The 21,889-nt window shown below is 35.7% G+C and overlaps 2 protein-coding genes across 4 annotated transcripts in view; both read right to left on the bottom strand.

The window, feature by feature from the left end:
* Positions 1 to 21,889, bottom strand: part of LOC123314704 — a 67,687-nt gene that overhangs the window by 40,089 nt on the left and 5,709 nt on the right. The gene's annotated exons all lie outside the window — the stretch shown is intronic.
* LOC123314701 (dynein axonemal intermediate chain 3) lies at positions 16,077 to 20,040 on the bottom strand. Of its 2 annotated transcripts, none has more exons than XM_044900004.1 (2): positions 19,906 to 20,040; positions 16,077 to 19,593 (listed from the first exon to the last, which is right to left on the bottom strand). In XM_044900004.1, the coding sequence occupies exon 2, from the start codon at positions 19,572 to 19,574 to the stop codon at positions 16,215 to 16,217; it is 3,360 nt and encodes a 1,119-aa protein (XP_044755939.1). In that variant the 5' UTR covers positions 19,575 to 19,593; positions 19,906 to 20,040; the 3' UTR covers positions 16,077 to 16,214. The 2 variants fall into 2 exon arrangements, with proteins under 2 accessions (XP_044755939.1, XP_044755938.1); XM_044900003.1 differs by having other exon boundaries at positions 19,855 to 20,032.

Below are 21,889 nucleotides of genomic sequence, written 5' to 3'. Positions count from 1 at the left end.
CAAATCGAGCACAGATCGAAAGCGATTCTTCTACCCTTGCACGCTTTTGTTCAACATGCAAACATTTGGGGATCCATTTTGCAGCAATTTTTCTCATGTCCAAATTTACGTGAACCATATAATGAACGCGTTCGTATGAAATATTCAGTGATTCAGATATCAGTTTTAGCCCAATTCGACGGTCTGATAAAATCATGTCATGAACTGCATCGATATTTTCGGGGACTGACACAGAAACTGGCCTTTCCGATCGGTCATCATCTTCAATGGAAAATTTACCTCTTTTGAAGTTAACAGTCCAATTTTTCACGATCGCATACGAAGGACATTGATCACCAAGGGTATTAAGCATATCTTTGTAAATCTGCTTACCTCTTAACCCTTTTAACTACATGTAGGTACTTGATGATGGCTCGATACTCCAATTTTTCCATTTACACAATTTCGGTGAACATCTTCTTTCTTTTAATTTATTAAGTAACTCTGGTTTACTTTTTTGACCTCAAACTTTCCACTGACACTTCTAATGAGTTATTGTTGCTATGGTAACGCAATATTTTTTTATGTATGGAATTGGGCTAGGCTAACTAGATTGATATCTCTCTAGATGTATATCAATACATCCTCGTAGTGAAAAAGGCAATGTGGAATTTATCTCGAGAACACAAAGATTTACGCTAGCCATCCTGAGTCACTGGATGATTTGCAAAGTCGGAATTCGGGGCATTAATGAATGCCGTCAAATTACACCAGAAATCTTGAGTATAAATCAAATGTACAGGGTGGGCAAAATTGGTGATACTTGAACTACAACTTTTTAACCCAACGAGATAGAGAAAAATGAATGTATCATTCATGTCGTCTTCTTTCGAGAAACTAATAATGCCATCAACTGCATTCCTCTATCATCTTTTGTTTTTGCGTTATAGGGCAAAATTTAAATTTGGACGATTTCAACTTTGCTCATTATCTCCGTTTCTGTTTGTGCTAGGATGTTGAAATGAAGACATTATACAGACACTTTTTTATAGCAATTCAGTGGCGTACTATGGTTTTTTCCTACAGGTTTATTTGCTGAGCTATAACATAATGTTGTGTTTTTTCTTATGAAAACAGTAGTTTAAAATGACTAAGAAAGAATCACCATTTTTTTACCGTTTAAGAAATATATCATACATCGCCCTCAGTATTTTTAAGTCATTTTAAACTACCTACTGTATTCATAAGAAAAAATACATCTTTATGTTATACCTCAGCAAATATACCTGTTAGAAAAAATCCTAGTACGCCACTGGATTGCTATCAAAAAAGTGTCTGCATAATGTCTTCATTTCAACATCCTAGCTTAAACAGAAGCGGAAATAATGACATTAATTTTGACGTATAACTCGAAAACAAAAGAAGATAGAGTAATGCAGTTGATGGCATTATTAGTTTCTCGAAAAAAGACGACCGTAATGTGCCATGCATTTTCCTCTATCTTGTTGGGTGGAAAAAGTTGGAATTCAGGTATCACCAATTTTGCCCACCCTGTACATACAAGAACGTTTTCAGTAGAACTTATATTACGGCATGGAAGTGAGTGATGACCATTTTCAGAAATTAATAAACTGATCACAAAAGTTATTATACTCTTCCACTATTTTACCTGTAATTTCGTTATCAGGATCTGATAATACCTACTCGATAGTACTCGATAAGATCTTCAAAACGAAATTGTGCTGACCCCTGTTAGGGGGTTGCAGTTATGCAAAGATCGGAAAAATTGTTCCTCCTCGAATCAGAAATTAACGGGTCCGAGCAATTTTCCACATTTTCATTTTTAGCCGGAAAATCGAGGTGATGAGTTTTCATCTTTTGAAAACAGCCGACGAAAATTTTCAGGTCTTACAATTACAGATCTGCCATCCTCTACATGTTACTTTTGCTTTGATCAAATGATCCTTCAAACACACTCAGTTGGCGAAAATTATTCAATATTTTCGCTCTTGAGAAGAATTTCCCTTGAAAAACATCCTCCCAGAATCCCCAATATACCACATACGCGTGAAGATGTTTATTGGGGTAGAGATTTGGAGAACTCCTGCCATACTTCCTCGCTTCGATGACAATCGAATGTCAATCGATAGTCTAGATACAATGTACGGCTTACGAAGCAATCTGCGTAAATAAGTTCATGTCGCCGTTATGGGGACCTAGAACCTGTCATGATCCTTTACCAAATCAATCGTTCAAAACCGTATTAGATCCTATTAAACTCTCTGAACTTGCTCTGGTGCTTGTGTAGATGCGAAGGAAATTAGATCACTTAATTGTTTATCAGATAGCTTATTCGATGGACTTGTGTCTCATCTTATTCCCTCCCCTAACATCCAGCTCGCCGTTCCTTACATGGGACTATTTTAAGTATTGGAGCTGTTAATACTTGATTTCATTAGCTTCATAGGTTTGAATTTCCGATTATTCGTCGTATCTCTTTGAACTTTGATTCTGCTTGGAAGAGAATGTTATTTTTATATTACCATAAGCCGACACTATTACACTATTATTTTTGTCAAATAAAAGGGAGTAACTTCTGAGTAACTTCTTCTGAAACTCTTTAGGGTTTCCGCTCCCAGTCTCTGGAACAAAATCAATTAAAAACTCGAAATAATTGACTTGCTACTGCGTAAATTCTGGCACTAATTTGTCAGGAGCAAATCAGATAGAAAAAATTTTTGCCTGACAATGAACGAAAAAAGTACTTTAAAATGATAACTTCGTAACGTTTCGGAGTCTATATCAGACTCCTTCATCAGACGAATTCTTAAAAAATCTTCTGAATTGTAGTTTCTCAATAGTCAATACACGACCCCTATTATTATTGAGGGTTTGCAGGTGATATTGAATTTTTTGTTTCGCATCTGTGAAGATTCTAAATTCCCAATGATGAAGAACTTATTACAGGCACAAAAATGTAATTTTTGGACGTTTTGTGAGATTTAACCCTAGAGTAAAAAACAATTTTCTTACTCACTCTTACATACATTGAGTTGCAAAATGGCGTATGCTCTGGTCACAAATTCAACTTTTATAGAATTAATCGAATATTCATGAAAAAAGCATGGTAAAATTACCTTATCATCGAGTACGAACAATTCCTGTTGATTATGATTGAGTGATTATACTGTGATGTTTCTGCAGGGTGTTTTCAAAGGTAAAGCTTCCTTTTGACAGACGGTTGAACTCATCAAAATAAATCGTATAACCAAAATTTGTCTATATAAAATATCCAAGATGGCTGAGATACAATCCCTAGAAGTTCGACAAAATTTCATTGAATTTCAAGTACGGGACTGTGGAAGGTGCTCCGGCATCGCAAAAACGAAACAAAACATAAACATATGGCAGGACAATGAATGGTTCAGTACCAAGTTCATCGGATTAGATGCATCAGGTTACTTTTGAAAGAATCAGAATTGTTGTATCGTGCAATTTAGGGTGACAAAATATTTTGAAAATCGAGTTTCCTAAAAGTGCTAATGTCAGTTATGTTGAAAAAATGCTATGATGTTTCCCCATTTCATCCCATTTTTACGACGATTTTAGGACTATTCGAACAATAAGATTGTGATGCCCATTGTGAAAAAATTCGTGAATAATTTAGACAAATTTAATTGGTGGGATTTTGAAGTATTATTCCGTTTTCTGTACTTGTGGCCTAAGTCCCTTCCGTCATTTGGTATAGAAATAAACCATTTCATAAAATAATGAGAGCAATTCGGCAATCCTAAGTTTCCATTTTCATTACCACGTAAATATCGAACGAGCCAATATCCTGAACGAAACCACATGGTCGAATCAGGAGATCATTTTCAATTTTTTTTTCAACTTTGTCATTTTGAAAGTTTTGTATAGGTGATTTTTGGTTTAAGTTTTTTCCCACTGCTTTGCGATAATTCAGCTAATAAACGGTCTAAGGTCGTATTAGAATTGATTTCAGTAATCAATTTCAATTTGTTTTTCAGCTTTGTGATTTTTGGTGAAACGCTTCATTTTGACCAGTTCTACCTTCTGTTGAAAAAGAAAGCCTCATCTTCAAATACACCCTGTATATAATGATACATATTATAAGGTTTGGTTGCACTGCAAGGCTTTTTCCAAGCTTCAAATTCCAAAATTTCATTTTCCATCGAAAAATTCTCCAATTACAGCTATTCTAATATTATTATATATCGATAACGTCATCATCATATTTCAAATTTGGGACATGCTGTAAAACATTTTCTCACCTAAATAGGAGCGCAATTTGAAATACTAATATCATATTCATAAAAAAACTTTGATTCTTGGTTTACTGAATATAAGTATTCCAAGTTAGAGACTCGCACTGTATAAACATATAGAACATATTATTCGTTTCCACCATTTCAGTATCACTTTTTTCATGTAAAGTTGGCCTAGTACATACAGATTCCAGATTATGAGTATGTGTTTCGTATTCAAACACGAGTTTTCCATAAAAAAATCTACGGGCTCTGAAATTTCGATGTTTTCAATCTCATCGAAAAAGAGCTGCCTTGCCTGCGCTGAAAACCATCACGCTTCAACTCATACGAGCATAATAGACAAGATTAATCTGGATTTGAAATAGATACAACCGAAAGTACATCAGTGTTGAATGAATACATCAATGAACAAAAAAGAACAATGAACTTAATCCTGAAAATGCGAAAAATAATGACAAAATTTTTTTTTTTTTTCAATAAATTCATTTGTGACTTCAAATCAGCAAAAGTGCTGATTTGCTAAAGACTCCTTTAAAAAGGAGTCTCAAAAATTACAAAAAAAAAGGATATTTCGTCATATTAACGTCGTATATCCAGAAATTGTTTTAAAATCTAAATATGAATAATAATAATAGCTTGTTCGGAGTTTTCTTCGTTTGTTTATCGATATTTATTTCCGAGTAGCTCGACTGAAGTTTCATGGAAATTCTTATTTCTTATAGTCACCCGAGTGAGCATATATCAATACATTTCTCCTTTTTTCATCATAACGGAAATAGTAAATGTTGGTCCATAAAAAAACATGTTTCGTTCATATTCGATATGCTACCCTTAAGTTAGCATTCGAACATTTGGAAGCCAATGGGGAGTTTTTATTGCATTCTAGGGATATTTATATCCTACTGTAGGAAATTATATCCCTGAACTTTCTTCACATTGGATATTGAGGATTTATTGATGAATCGTAAATGTTTAGGTATGTTCGAATCGAGATGATAAGACGGCATTTCTTCACAGAATTCACATTGTTTATGTTATGTATGAAAAATTCTTCCCAATTCGATAAGTTATTAAATTAATCAATTTAAAGATTGACGTGCAAAAGGAAAAGGCCTTTTTCTCCTCGTTTATGTTGAACCACTCACATTCATCAATCTTCTAATTCAAGTTATTTATAATTACACAGGGTAATCCAGAATTAGCTTGAAGAAACTCATGTAAGAGCTATTGATGGGTGCTCTGAATACACTATAGTTAATATAAATTTTCTCCTGTACAAATGAATTCAATTCATCGGTTCTTCGCAATATAAAAGAAGTGGAATATACCAACAGATATGCAGCAAATATAGAAAGGATTGTTTTTATTTTCTGGAGAGAAATCTCAATTTTCCTCAAAAAATGTGGTGAAAATTTTGTGTTGTGAAAGTTTAATTGACCAACTATTCGAAAAGAGCGTCTTTCATATATACATTACCAAAAATTGTTAGGGATGGATTCCTTCCAACCAACTATACGTCAGAAAATGCACGAGTTTCAGACAATTGTAACTCTGATATATAAAAACGCATCGTAGTGTGGCAATAATTGATATTAAAAAAATAAATAACTTCTTTTAACAGAATATTACTTTATTTATGTATTAATTCATCCATAGAGTCTATTATTCAATAATAAATTGTCTAGACTATTTATGTCAGAAAGTCACAAAAACCAGAAAATAGGTATACAATTGAGATGAACCCATTAAATTATTTTGAGAGAAATAAACTGCTCCACAAGAGTTAGGGATATCGTATTCAATCGTTTTTAAAAGTATGTAATCTTCGAGAAAATCTCTGTAAAATAACTTGAATCGATCCAATAAAAATCCGTATGAGACATTTCGTCAATGTGGTCGCCTTTTTTCTGAAGTTTGGTTCTTTGCATATGCTTCATGAATGTTCTTATTTTGAAATGAAGTCAGTTTATAAACGGCTCCGATTTGAAACGAGTTTTTTGAAAATGGCCTAACTCAGGTTGTTGTAGCGGAAAGGCTCCAAGTCAGCCAAAGTGTGATATCTCGACTTTGGAGTAGGTTCAGGGAGACAGGTTCCGTGTTGGAAAGACCAAGGCTTGGTGGGCGACGAAAAACAACACCTGCTCAGGATCGTTTCATCACCCTTCGGCGAAAAGAAACCCTACATCTACGTGTAGAATGCTAAGGAATACTCTTCAAAATGCAGATGGGGTCCAAGTTTCCATCTAAACCATCAGACGACGTTTGAGAGAGGTGAATCTAGGTTCTAGACGTCCATTAAGAGGAGTTCCATTAACACTTGACCATAAGCGTCAAAGACTGGAATGGGCAAGGCAACATATCAATTGGAACGATCAATGGCGTTGTGTCCTTTTCACTGATGAATCCAGATATGGACGATTTTCAGATTCTCGAAGAATAAGGGTATGGACAATCCCACGCATACCCCGTAATCGTCGCTATGTCCAAGAAGTCCATCCATTCCGAGGGGGTAGTGTTATGGTATGGGCCGGGATATGTTTCAACGGGCGGACAGATCTACACATTTATCCTGGGAATATGACCGCCTTACACTATAGGGAGCATGTCATTGACAATGTTGTGACAAATTTTCACGCTGCTATTGGTGAAACTTTTCAATTTTTAGACGATAACGCTAGACCGCACCGTGCAGCCATAGTTGAGAATGCGCGCGAAGAGCTTGGTATTCCACATTTACCAATACCTCCGCACACACCAGATTTGAATTGCATAGAACATGCATGGGATATGCTCCAAAGAAGATTAAATAATCATCAACCTACCCCAGAATCCTTAAATGATCTGAGAGAGCTTCTGCCCCGTTTATGGAACCAAATTCCTCAAGAAATGTTCTACAACCTCGCGTGTAGTATGCAAAGAAGATGTCAAGCTGTTAGTGATACCCGTGGAGGCCATACATTGTATTGATAGTCTTAAAATGCTTGAATTCTCTGGGAATAAAATTTCGTTATTTTACTCGATTTTTCTTAACCACCCTGTATACGCTGCAGACCTACAGGCTAAAGTTAATTTGCAACTTGAAATCATATTAATATGAATTTTCATCAGAAAAATCTTAATTTAACTATATTAACTATATTGCAATTTAAGTCAATATCCCTAACTGATGTGGGGCAGTTTATTTTCAGTCTCTGTCCAAATGATCTGAAACACAATAACGTGTTTGCAAATTTTCTGTGATATCCTGACCACTAGTAATATAATGGGTTTTGGGTGTGAATGTTTTGAATTCAAATTGCAAATACTGGTAAGTTTATCGACCAAACATAATTTGTGAAGCGTATCCTCATGCGTATGCACTTGCGTTGTCGCCACATTGCCCAACGATCAACGATGTATAGTTTAGTTACGCCAAACCACACGCAAACTCATCTTAAGGCCGGTTCAGACGTTACGTTTGCACAAACATTTGATTGTGCAGTCTTAAGGCAAGCGTCCACAGTTCCGCATCGTACGCAACGCACGGATCGCATTAAAATAATCAAGCGATGCATCCGGGCAGTACGATACGTATCAGTGGACGCACTTATATGAGTTCCTATACAAAGCATTCTAAAATACTTCCGATGCGATCCGTGCCTTGCGTACGATGCGGTACTGTGGACGCTTACCTTTAGACGGAATAAAAACGTTGCAGTTTTTAGAGCGTCTACATGGTGGAGTGATATGTATCTGTATATTTCGAAGTTTTAGTGGTGGCATCGTCATATCTATGCAGTGAACCGAATTTATTGAGTTCTCTGTATGTATATGTTCTCTAGTTATTGCTGCAACTGTGTCTTCCACCGGTTTCAAAACTGCGCACTTTTCCTGTTTTCCTATCTTTAATGGAGTCGTTGAAAAAATATCATTGTGAAGGACACATCAAATACTGTGATAAAATGTAAATTCCCTTATATTGTAGGAAATATGAGAGGAAAAATTCGAACCCCTGCAGAACAACACCGATTTAATCAAGGAATTCGCATCATACTATTACCCAATTTAAATTCGCAATGAGAAAGTATGCCATTAAATTAATGGAACAAAAATTCTCGAATGAATGTATGGAAAATGTTCCGCTACATCCTACTATCTCTCATTTCATCTGGAATCAGAGCAGATAGAGACGCTACTTTATTGCTCTGGAAACGCTCGAATTGAATTCTACAGTGCCAAAACTGCAGATATGAAATTCTCTGTCCTATAAATCGCTTCAGAACTACCATATCGAGGTACGAAAAAAAAGAACTATTATGCAATATCCCTCACTGAAAGGGAAACCGGAACCTTTATGAGAACTCTATTTTTTGGAGATGATGCATAATTTTGTTCTTGTGAGGGACAAAATATTATTGTCAGATTTCTGTATCTATCAAACAACATTCCAGTTTCATGGAATCAGAAGTCTCGCAATATACAGGGTGTATTTGAAGGTGTGGCTTCTTTTCAACAGAAAGTAGAACTGGTCAAAATGAAGCGTTTGACCAAAAATCACCTATACAAAACTTTCAAAATGGCAAAGTTAAAAAATAAAATTGAAAATGATTATTAAAAAAGATCCTTATACGACCCTAGACCGTTTGTTAGCTGAATTATCGCAAAGCAGTGGGAAAAAACTTTTCTACTGATTCGACCATATGGTTTCTTTTAGAATATTGGCTCGTTCGATATTTAAGTGGTAATGAAAATGAAAACTTAGGATTGCCGAATTGTTCTAATTATTTTGTAGTAACTTACACGATTTTATGAAATGGCTTATTTCGATACCAACTGACAGAAGAGACTTTGGACACAAGTTTAAAAAATAGAATAATACTTCAAAATCTCACCAATAAAATTCGTCTGAATTATTCACGAATTTTTTCACAATGGGCATCACAATCTTATTGTTCGAATATTCCTAAAATCGTCGTAAAAATGGGATGAAATGGGGAAACATCATAGCATTTTTTCAACATAACTGACATTAGCACTTTTAGGAAACTGCCTCGATTTTCTACATTTTTTTCCACCCTAAATTGCACGATCCAACAATTATAATTCTACCAAAAGTGACCTGATGCATCTAATCCGATGAACTTGGTACTGAACCATTCATTGTCCAGCCATATGTTTATGTTTTGTTTCGTTTTTGCGATGCCGGAGTCACCTTCCACAGTCCCATACTTGAAATTCAATGAAATTTTGTCGAGCTTCTAGTGGTTGTATCTCAGCCATCTTGGATATTTCATATAGACAATTTGTGGTTGAACGACTTATTTTGATGAGTTCTAGCTCCTGTCAAAAAAAGCCACACCTTTGAAAACACCTTTTATATTTAGAAAGAAATACGAGGAGTGAAAAATGCAGATATTTCAAAATAGATATTTGTGGGATCAGTTACGAAATGCCTAATTTTGAGTAACGCTCATCTGTTGTAAAGCTCACAAGTTGAGATAAGCTTTCGAGAATTCCTGTTGCTTCTTTCTCCAATAATCGGTGATAATAAGATGACCTGATTGGAAAATGAACATCTATAAATATTTGCAAAAAGGCCCTTTCTACCTTCCAGTTGTAAGGTCTCTTACTCTACTATTTATAATTGACCCTACTCCAAGCCCTGAAATTATACCCTGAATTATTAACTTCTCCACTTCAGCGTTTCTCATTAAGTTTTATTACGAAACGCGATCTCTCTCCACTTAATGGAGAATCCGGATCGTTGGGAATTAGACAGGGTAAATTTGGCAAATGAATACATATAGATTAGAAGAGTAACGTTTTTTCTTGTAGGCTTTTTATTAAAAAAATTATCATATATTTATGAATAAGAAGGCTTCAAAAGAATATTGTTCAATATTTCAATTTAATGTCTTATGTAGTCTGGTATAGAATCCGGAACGCTGAATTCATTCACATTGTTTCAATAAAAGTTTTTGACCAAAATTCCCCTGAGGGGAAAAGCCTTAAAAAGACAAACGTTTTCTAAATCGATGCCCACGTTATTTCTGTCCTATTCGAGTACTGATTTGCTGATTTTGCAGTTTTTTATTTAACATTTAACCGCTGCTCTCAGACCAAACTGTTTAATAGATGGCGTTAGTGAATAGAATCAGTTACAGTGACTATATACTCCCCTACTGATTCTACAGTGACTATATACACTGTAGAATCAGTAGTACAATCAATACAAACTTGCTGAAAAATTTGAGAACGTCGCAAATATATTCGTTTTTGAAGATAACCTTCGAGCTTTTATTTGCAAACTTCGATTGTGATTATACGTAAAAATTTCCAAAAAGATGAAATCAATTAAATAATCGAGAACGCCAGCTTATATTCACATTTCCATCTATGGTTATTGTGATTGAGAGATAATCCTATGGAGAGTAGTACTCTCCATAGATAATCCACTCGAAAGGTGACTATCGAAAAATTTACAAGAACATTACAATTAAATAATCGTCAAGACCGAACGGCTACATCGAGCTCCATAAAATTTTCATATTTATTACTAGAAGAGTTGCTCTTTCAGAATTTGTAGCACAATTCCATCTATGGTTATTGTTACTCGATAGGTGACTATCGAAAAATTTCCAAAAAGATGGAATCAATTAAAGAATCGTCAAGACCGAACGGCTACATCGAGCTCCATAAAATTTTCATATTTATTACTAGAAGAGTTGCTCTTTCAGAATTTGTAGCACAATTCCATCTATGGTTATTGTTACTCGATAGGTGACTATCGAAAAATTTCCAAAAAGATGGAATCAATTAAAGAATCGTCAAGACCGAACGGCTGCATCGAGCTCCATAAAATTTTCATATTTATTACTAGAAGAGTTGCTCTTTCAGAACTTGTAGCACAATTCCATCTATGGTTATTGTTACTCGATAGGTGACTATCGAAAAATTTCCAAAAAGATGGAATCAATTAAAGAATCGTCAAGACCGAACGGCTGCATCGAGCTCCATAAAATTTTCAGATTTATTACTTGAAGAGTTGCTCTTTCAGAATTTGTAGCACAATTCCATCTACGGTTATTGTTATTGAGAGATAATCCACTCGAAAAGTGACAATCGAAAAATTTCCAAAAAGATGGAGTCAATCAAATAATCATCAAGACCGAACGGCTGTATCGAGCTCCATAAAATTTTCAGATTTATTACAGGTTTATTACAGGTGGTCCCTGCTGACAAGAATAATAAAAAGGAGAAAGGATTGGAAACCCCTGGTATAGATAATGTGGAAATTGTTGAATTATTCACAATACGTAACCTAAATTCTGCAATCGAAAAGTCAAAATTTTATAAAATCACACTATCTTCATTAAAATATTTTAGATATTCTGATATCTCTATATTTTGTTGTGAGATTGAGATGAATTCAACTTTACGTTTGAGTTACGAAAACGTAAAAACTATTTTTCGCGTTTTGATCTGAACACTTTCATGTGAAATCAATACTTGCTTGACCTTTCTACGATAAGCTTTGTCTAATGCGTCCTTTCTCGAATTTAATCTTTTGGGGATTTTTCTATACAACTTGGTTGTTTTTCCAATTCAACCCTTATTATATTCGTTATGACGCCCTTTATGATCTTCAGCTACATCAATGAGAGAATTTCATCCTATTCAATATAATTAAACATAAATGTACGCATAACCAATTCTAAACAATATTACGTGATGGTTTCTGTCCTTCTGTGAATATCTCAGTGTATATAATCAATCAATAGTAGTCCTCTTAACCAAATGCATATATACACTGAGATTTAACATGAAGCTATTGAATTCTCAATATAAATTTGTAATTTCCTCCGCTCGAAGAACGATCTCGTGACTTCTTTAGGATCTTTTTTCAGCACACCCTTATTGATTTCGCGCAAACAAGGTTGAAGACGACAGGGATGAAGTCACTTTATTGGTAAAGGGAATCTTTACGCCGTGTTACACATTATGGACTTGAAGAATCCCCGATTGTATAGGAGATAAACGAGGAAATGTTACATCGGTTGAAACAAATGGGCCTCTGTGGGAAATGGATTGAATCTTTCAAATGAGGAGAAATAATCCAGAAGATTTCCTAAGAAATAGAGTGATATTATAATAATATCACTGTTCTATCTTAAAGAAAGAGCAAGTCATAAATGAATTATAGAGCTATCTGAGTAAATATCCAAGGACATGAATTTAGAGAATATTGATATTATAACACTCAAGATTCTCAACGATTGAATTATAGGATTTTTTTCGAAGAGAAGACTAGAAAATGGAATATCTAGCAACGGGAGAGATTCAGTTTATTCCAATCAGACAATCATTCAACATAAGCATCCTAGATTTCGAGGATAATTGAACTCAAGATTAAAATCCAGTCAAAAACTATACGATACCATCAAATCGTTGGAATTATAATGTTTATTTTTCCTCTTTAACGATCAAATATATCATTGAATACTTTCACGTTCATTTCACCCCTGTTTTCATTGGATGTTTGGATATGAGTTCGCTGTAACATTTGATTAAAGGATGGTTCAGTGTACACGATCTGATATTAAAATACGGATACATTTGTGTGAGTGGAAATCGTAAAATTGTTTTTCGAAAGTTTCAACGTTCATCCGCATACGTTCAATGTGTAATAATGATAAAATGATATTTCACAGGAGAACTTAAGCGGTGAACACATATGAGCGGCCGCGGCCACGATCACGATCACGATCGAGAAACGTCCCATGCAAATGTCATATTCCGCACATAATATCACGATCTGTTCAGCGATGTAGCGGCGTTCAGTCGGGATGTCTCACGATCGTGATCGTGATCGCGGCCGCGGCCGCTCATATGTGTTCACCGCTTTATATATCAATGTGGGAATTCTATTTAGATATAGATGCGCAATGGAAAAGGGAAACATTCCAGAATTGATACTGAATGCTTTCAGGTCTACCAATTTCACGATTTACTCTTGTACATATTTTTTTCAGAAAAATGGTGGCACGCAACTTTTTATGTATAATTGAGTTTCTTTATAAACTTTCTACTACTGTTGGAGGGTAGTTGGGGTTTTTTAAATGGCGACAATAATTTTTTGTGGCAGAAATAGAACAATGATTTGGTCATTGATGCATGGGGTTTTGTATCAACCCTTTTTTTATTATAGGTATAAAAAGGTTAAACTTGTCAAATTGGAATTCTATTTTTTTATGTATTTTGAGGTAAATGAAATACACTTCATGGTTGATTGATGACTTTGAATTCTCATCAAAAGCTTCCCTCTTAGGGATAGGCTAGTAATTGATGGAAGATGAAAAAAATACATGAAAAAATATAAAGAAAAATAGAGTTTGAATTCAATAAGTTTAACAACAATACTATACATAAACAAACACTTCTAAAGTTTATGTTATTGATTCAAAATTGCTACTGAAAAGTAAAAATTTTTATTCAAAAAGTTTTACGATTTCAACCGTATAGATTTCATGAAAACCCCATGAATAATCAAATCATATCTCCCACAAAAAGTTAGGGCAGCTGGGGGATTCTCCTCAGTTTGGGTTATCACAGCATATGCAATTTTTAACTGAATAATTATGAGTTTCATTCATGAATTTTTCAAATGCACCGCGGAAACTATTGAGAATCATTCTTCAAATATGAGGTTTTAAAATTTGAATCGCTTCGATCCTAATTTACTATTTGGCAACACCGCCTATTAGAAAATAAAAAGAACAATGGCTTGTTTATAAAATAACAGCTGTTGATTTACAGCCAACCTAAGGCACGTACTCACTGGCGAGCCTCAACAGCAACCGGCCATAAAAATCCCATAAAATTTTACGACCTTCCTCGTTCGTTGCAAACTTCATATACAGCTATCTTTGTCTATCTCATCAAGATAGTGTATTTGTTGTCCTTCATTATTAACGCATATTTCAATCGATGTTGCCAATTTGTGCAATAGAAACGAAACGCTTTAAATTTTAAATAGCCACTTTATTTAAAATGCTTCTTTTTTTTTGGAAACGGTTGAAATGGTTATTTCAAAATGTGACGTTTCAAAGATATTTCATAAAAAATACATCATTTTCGTCAGAAGGAGTATTTCCTATTCAACTACCTTCCCTTCAATTTCCCATTCGTCTTGCGTTTGCTGAGTCAATGAACAAATCGCCAGATCAATCCTCGAATGTTGTTGGCCTGAATCTAGAAAATGGTTTTTCCAATACCCATGGCCAATTACTTATATGTTGCCAGTTCATGTGTCGGAAAAACATCTGTTTGGTTTATTCTCGCACCACACAACAAAACTAAAAATATCGTTCATCACAAGATAGGTGGAGTCCGGGAGACTTGCTCAGGTAGGAGGCTTGAACCACCTCAAATATTTCAATTCAAATTTCGCGCTACCCATAGAGAAAGGGAAAGAGTGTCTTGTCTCTGGCGCTACCGGTATCGTAAATAGCTTGCGATATACTCGTGACAAGGCACAACTAGTGGCAGCTCCATTTTGGCCTCCATCAGAACAATTCGGGAGTGACAGGGTTGAACGTGATTTTGTTGTTAGGAAGTAAGAAATTGAATAATTTTTGTTTGTTACCCTGTCTGAAAAGTTTCATAGGTGCGTGAAGTTATTGGGTTTTATTGCTTTCATTGGCAAAATATATTAATATTGTTTCACAAACGATGAGCTTTTTTAATTATAGTTGTAAAAGTTTCAAGACAACATCTGTTGAATAGACTAAAAGAGAGTGCAGGAGACTTGACCCATGATATAATTGGGAGACATAAACCAGTGTTCCAATAAGTTTCCCACACTGAGCTTAGATAATAGTTTGCTTCAAAAAAATAAAACTAAAATAGGTAAATATAAAAAAATATAGGTACAAAGCTTCAAAAAGTAAAAAACATCTCGGAAATGAGTGAGAGTGACTCTGAAATAAAAAATATGTAGATATTTCATACGCTGATACATCTAATGATGAAAACCTTGACATAGACAATCGTTGGTCATTGAAAATTGTTTTCTTTCAATGTTTTTCTTGATAAACAAACATATGGTCAAGTCTCTCTCGCCCCCTGTTCAACTCTCCCATGGGTTAGGGAGACATGAGACAGTTTTCGGATCCTAAAAAAAGAATTTACCGTTACCCATTTGGGCATGATATCTTCTCCCAAAAAATGAATTGCTACCATTTACAGATACAACTTAAGTGGCTTCAGAGTGAAAAAGGGTTCAACTCTCACTTGACCACACCAATATCAAGGTTTCTATTTCAATGTAACGAGCAGTGTTTTTGTCTCCGTACCTTACTTAGTATTATCTCATTCATCTCCTGCATCAAGAAAGAAAACAGTTTTTCGTGCCAGCTAGTTTAAAATATAGATTGACCTATTTTATTCTCTCGAATGATTCTCATGCTTTAATCATGGTTTCAAAAAATAACAATTTTCTTCCAAATCATCGTCTTATGTTCTCAGTAGCGCGGCTAAACGAAACGACCGATTTAATATGTTATATATGGATTCATAATGAAATGAACATAAAAACCTAATTTTCACATAATGAGTATTACTTTCGTTCGCAATTTTCATTCCTCTAGAAGTCGAGAAAATAACTATTCTGGCAGATATAAATTTCACATAAACCGCATTATTTCACAATCTCAGTTCAATAAAAATGTATTCTTATTGAAAGCAGAGTTTTTTCTTGCATTTCCTCTTTATGGTGAATTATGATTGCATTCAATTGGAAAGTTTGAAGTAAAATATATAGTTGTCTTTATTTTGAATTACAAATACATAAAAAATCAAAAATATATCATGAATCTTCGATAATTGTACACTCTAGATTAAGGACACTACACTACACTCCATAATATTGTAGGCATCCATTCAACTCAAACAACTTCTCGAACTATCTCATGCATCTGTTGGAGGCTCTATATCATCCACATCTTCTTCAGCATCATCGTCTCCCTCGTCTTTCATACTTGTCTGATCAACTTCACTTGCAAGATTGGTCACAATTTGGGGTACCTTTCTATCCATTCTCGTTGATTTATAACTTTCATATCGTTCATGGTGAGTGGCTTTGGCAAAAGTGTTATCTAAATATTTCCTTCGTCCTCTGCCTTCTTTCAAAACAGACGTCCAGTTAAAATCAAGTGATACCTTTGTATTCTTCATGTATCTCTCTGCCTGATCAGTTATTTCCGAGAAGTATGCATAGCATTTTCGTTTGTCTTCAATTGGATCTCCCCCTGCGTAAGGATCTGGAGGTGGGGGAGGTTTCTCTTTCACTATAGCCGGAAAAAGCATGGCTACAGTTTCCTTGAAAATAGTTTCGGAGCCTTTTATCCTGGCCCTTTGTTTTTTCCTCCTCAATTCATTTTCTTGCTCCAATTTGAGTAAGGGTTTACGTTGTTTCTCCAGTTCTTCAGTGTCGAGACTCTTCTTCTTCAATATCATTTTTTTAATTCTTTCTTGTTCCTTGGCTAGCTCTTTTTCTCTCACCCATTCGAGATACCGACCAGGCGCAGGTCTATCCTTTTTTTTCTCGCCGCCATCTTCGGTGAATTTAACTTTATCTTTCTTCTCTTCCTTCTTGCTTTCTGCTTCGGTGTCTGCCTGCTCAAGTGCTTCTTTCAGGAGTTCTTCAGACGTTTTCGGTTTGACAACAATCGGTACTTCTAATTTCTTGGCATATTTTTCGTCCCATTCCTTCTGCCATGCCAAAAATTTCTTCTTACGTTTGACCTCTCGATCGATGTAGTCCACTATGCTCTCTTCTAAGATGGCGTTCTGAACCTTGGATGCGTCTTCCCTTCTCAAACAGAATATTCGGAAATTACCAAGTGCGTCGCTGATTCCTAAACAGCTCTGCTTCAGGTCCCTTGGATGAATATTGGCTGATACTAATTCACCGCTGGATACTGGCATAGAATGGCTTGGTTTCTTGCTACATGTTGATATACACCAAATTTCTAACACTCCGTCGGAACGTAAAAGGCGAAATCTGTTAGGAAAAAATTTATACCAAGATGCGTGAGTGTAATACACTTTGGAGCGCCTCCAAAATATCGGATGTTCCCTGAAATCATCAGACCAAATGGCAAACACTTTACCACCAGCAGTAAGCTTCAGTTTTTCGGAGGAATGTTTAGCGATCGTGAAAATTGGCCCATCGTGAAACTTATTGAACTGAATATACATGCAGTTTTCAGAATTAACGACAGCACCTAGATCGAAATCTCTGCCTTCCCACTGGGCTTCAGCGAAATCTCCTTCCATTGTACCTATCAAAAATTTCGACACGAATGGTCGATCGAGGTATACGGGACGAGCTTGATACGTTTGCCTAGCACAAATACTCTGCGCACTAGCTGACAAAGAGTCGGTTTTCTCGTACACTATCTCCTGATTCATATAGTTCATCATGGAAATTGGAAGAAGGCGTGACTCTTTTGGATGAACTAAGTTTATCTGGTAGACCGGTTTCAAATTTAGATGTAATACTCTGAACGGTGAAACCTCACTACTTAATCCAGCAGGTCTTTGTTTCAACCTCTTCAGTCGACGCTCCCTGAAGCCCCCACTACCAACTGTGGGTTTTTTCAAGAGATCCCAAATCATAACTACCCCATCTTCTCCAGCAGTCATGAACTGCAACGATCTTTCCTCTGTGTCTTCAAAGAACTGGTGGGCTTTCCCCATCCTTCCAACTTCCTCAAATGGTGATATCCACTGAATGCGAACAACAGCACCAGAGTGAGAATGTCTCAAGTCAGATACTGCTGTTGCCCTGACCACTTTAACATCATGAATATCCTTCATCCAAGTCATGAGAGATTTCATGTAACTTCTATACTTAGTTTGTGCGTTAGTCAATATCTCTTGCTCCTCCACTTTTTGTATCCTGTTCTTTATGTCCCACAAGACGATTTGTCCGTTCACTGCACCTCCTACTACTAAATTCTCGTTAAATGTACAGATGGATATAGTTGTTATTTCTCTATGGGTCTCCAATATCAATCTGGGATTCAAGGGATCAACGAAACTCCAAATGAGAACTGGGTTTGTTCCATTGATTGCCTGTGATACTTCGTCTATTGTCGACGGTTTCTTCAAAAAAATATTCAACGATAAATCCGCATAAGATATAGCTACCAATCCGGTGATCATCTGATGCCAATGAGCACAAGAAATCATTTTACCCTTGCACAACTGTACATCATTGAATGCCATATACTCTATGAAATTCAGATAAAGAAGTGACCTCTTCGTGATAGTGTTTGTTCCTAAAATCTGGTATTCGTCGAGATACAGATTTATGTTCCTGTTCACGGAAAGGGAATTCATGAGATCGCTCAGGTTCTTATTGAGATAGTTCAGGATTTTACCGCCATAGCTGCGCCAAACAATTTCGTCCATATCTATGCAGTACTCGTATTGCGTTGATGCGTTTGAAGGGTATGTACAGATGGTTTGTGCCTCGTTGTCTCGAAAAGCTGGCGTTACTTGGGTGTCGTTATCGATTCTCTTCCGAAAAACGTGACTCATAGTTTCATCTTTAGTGATCAGTTCCATATACCCATCCCTAGCTTTCTCGACAGTTCTCAGACGGAACTGAATTTTGAAAGGTAATATCGGGTACTTACTCTCTATTTCAACCTCCAACAACGCCCTATTCTTTTTGGGTATCGTTTCGTCTATTTCAGCTTCCGACCCTAAGGTTAACCATGATTTTATGACCTTGTTGATTGAATTCTGTAGTCTAGCTTCTTGTTTAGCCTGCTGTTCATTGATCAGGGTTTGGACGGCATCTGTTGCGGCTTCAGTTACGCATATATAAAATTCGTCTATTTCCCCGGCTTCCTCGGTGATGAAACCGATAAGCATCTCTTTTCGCGGAAAAGCGATAATTTCATTTCTGATTGGTAGAAATTCTGAACTCTCCTCGTGCAATTCCAAGTTGTCTTCGATCAACTCCTTCTTGACTAAAGTCCAAGGCTTTTCGGATGTTATGTGCTCTCCCACAACGCAATTTATTATTTTCTGGCTCAGTTCTGATAAAGCGATACGTCTTACGCCAGGTATTCTATGGATTTCCACTTCTTTTCGTCTTCTCTTTTTCCTCTCCTTTGATTTGTCCTTTCTGTCTCTGGAGCTCAAACGCTTTAAAGCAGTGGCATTAGTGCCGGAAAGGGTCGCTCTTGGCCCTTCGGCAGCTTGGGTGCTCATGGCAGACCTTGATTTCCTGTCAGGTTTTCCCTCCTGCATTTTTCAGCACCAATAATTTCTGTAAGGAAATCTCTGTTTCATATTCTTGACTCTGGGCCGATCATTCAATGAAAATTGTTCTAACATTCCAGGAAAAGTTATTGTAATCGGAAAAAAGGTTGAAACTGAAAGATAACCAATGTTTGGATAGAAATTCTTACTTACAAGATCAAATTTCAAAAAATGTCTGCTATACCCGCATTCATCTGGTGTACCCTTATAATATTTAAAAGCCAAAAAACCTCAAGAAAAAATACAAAAGTATTTTTGAGCTGTCTACCTTCAGAACTGAATCTAATATGGGGTCTATCAACTTAAAACAGTTTCTCACGAATATATGATCCACTATTCAGAATTCTCAATTGGTGAGTTTTGTAGAGTCGTTAAAAATTGCCTTTCGAAAACTGAAGACAATGTGAAATCTATCATAATTCAATGTTAGGTTCACCTGGATTTGAATGATAGGTGTTATTGACAAAACATAACTTAGCAACGCGTGTAGTACAAATAATCCGGCAGGTAGCGCTGGATTTGAAAGAGAAATTACTGAAACCCCAGTTTCAATAATGCCATTCTAGAACTTACAGTATACGAATACACTGAAACCCAAAACAAATATTCAATTTTGGGCATTCTAGCAGATTAGACTCCTTTTGGCTATAATTTCCCTTTGAATTTGATCAAACAATAGTGACCTTTCTGGTGGCCTTGAAATTAAAACTTCAAACAACTGTGTTGAAGTCCAGCATAACTAATATAGTAGGTAGTCAGAGAATTGTCACAAGGTATGGGAGCAAGTATCAGGAAAAGTTGAAATAAATAGTTCCTAAAAGTCTAATCTAAAAGTTAAGTACATAATCGACATTAAATTATCTTAAGACGTTTTTGTGTCCTTAATTTTGCACAAAATTGCTGATTTATGCCGAATAACTCAGTCCTTTTCTTTTCACAGAAAAAGCCGGTTTCGTAACCGGCAGGTTTTTCGTAAAACCTGCTATCAAACTTCCTTTTGTAGATTGGAAATCCATTTTCTGCCATGAGAAAATAACTCAAAACCTCAAACTTGCGAAAGTAATTTATTTACTCCAATTTCGTACTTGACGAAATAACCAGATAACACCGTAACTGAATTAAAACTCGTTGGAACCAATTCGTTTGTCCCTATTCCCTGCCAAGTTATATTTTGATTGCACCTGAGCAATCCAGTTCATCTTGGATCAACATAAAACTGCAAAATTCGAGGCGCAAAAAAGTCTCCATTGAGACATTAGTAACAGCAAAACCCAAAATATGCGTAAGTTTGATTTATATTCCCATCGCCGTCCAGGTTTGGCCTGGATGTATATTCATGGCATTCATTGAATATCTGCTTTTACCCCTTCGTTGTGTTTTTAGGTATATAATTACAAATGAGATTGTATAGTTTCGTAGAATTTGCATTTCGGAAATATAAATGTTGTCCATAAATTTGGAACTTCGTGAAAACTTGTGGAATATTCAAGAGAACAATCTAACACCCCGTCTACAAGCCATTTTGGTTAATATACAGGATGCTCCTAAATTGCGTCTTTCACATAACTTTCTATTCAAAATCTCTTTCCCTCCAGGTTACAGCCCTTTGGGCTTATTTAATGTCATGTAGTAGTATTATTTTAATATTATTTATTACAATAGTTGCCCAATTTCTCATTGTAATATTTAGAAAGCTGGAAAAATAAAACTTAAAGTCGGTATGAGGAAACCTTTTCAACGCATTGTACCTAAATAACTGTGATTCTATGTGGAAAGACTTTTTATTTTTGTGATCAACAAAATGTAACATAGGCAAAACATAGAATATTTTCCGATTAAATCGCTCTTTTTATATCTTTTTTTGATGAGAATGCAGGCACATCATAAAGTTTCGATGCAAAGTATCATTATTTATTTAGTAAACTTTATTTTTCTTAGTTACAGCTGTAACTTGGAAGCGGTGGGGTTTTGAATAAAAAGTTTTATGAAATACCCCCCTTATACAAGACAAAACAATATCTGGTACCATCACATTGGTGATATTGGATTCGAAAATTCAGGTTTTGGGTAGTATTCCCAGTACGGGTGGTATGATCTGTAGACGGTAGACCAGTCTAGCAAAAAAATACTTTGTAGTAATCATTAAGGGTCCGATCATCAGGTTTGCTATCGATAAAACAATATGAAGAGCAAATACCACTCGTCCGGAGCATTTTTTGTGTTGGCGACACTACGGGATCTATAGTTTCGTCTAAAATGTCTAAAACTCTGGTGTATTCACTGATTCGATTTTGTTTTTAATT

This window comes from Coccinella septempunctata, chromosome 6 (assembly GCF_907165205.1).
Source record: "Coccinella septempunctata chromosome 6, icCocSept1.1, whole genome shotgun sequence".
NCBI classification, from domain to species: domain Eukaryota; kingdom Metazoa; phylum Arthropoda; class Insecta; order Coleoptera; family Coccinellidae; genus Coccinella; species Coccinella septempunctata.
Note: the sequence above shows the minus strand (reverse complement) of the source record. Positions and strands in the feature narration are given on the sequence as shown.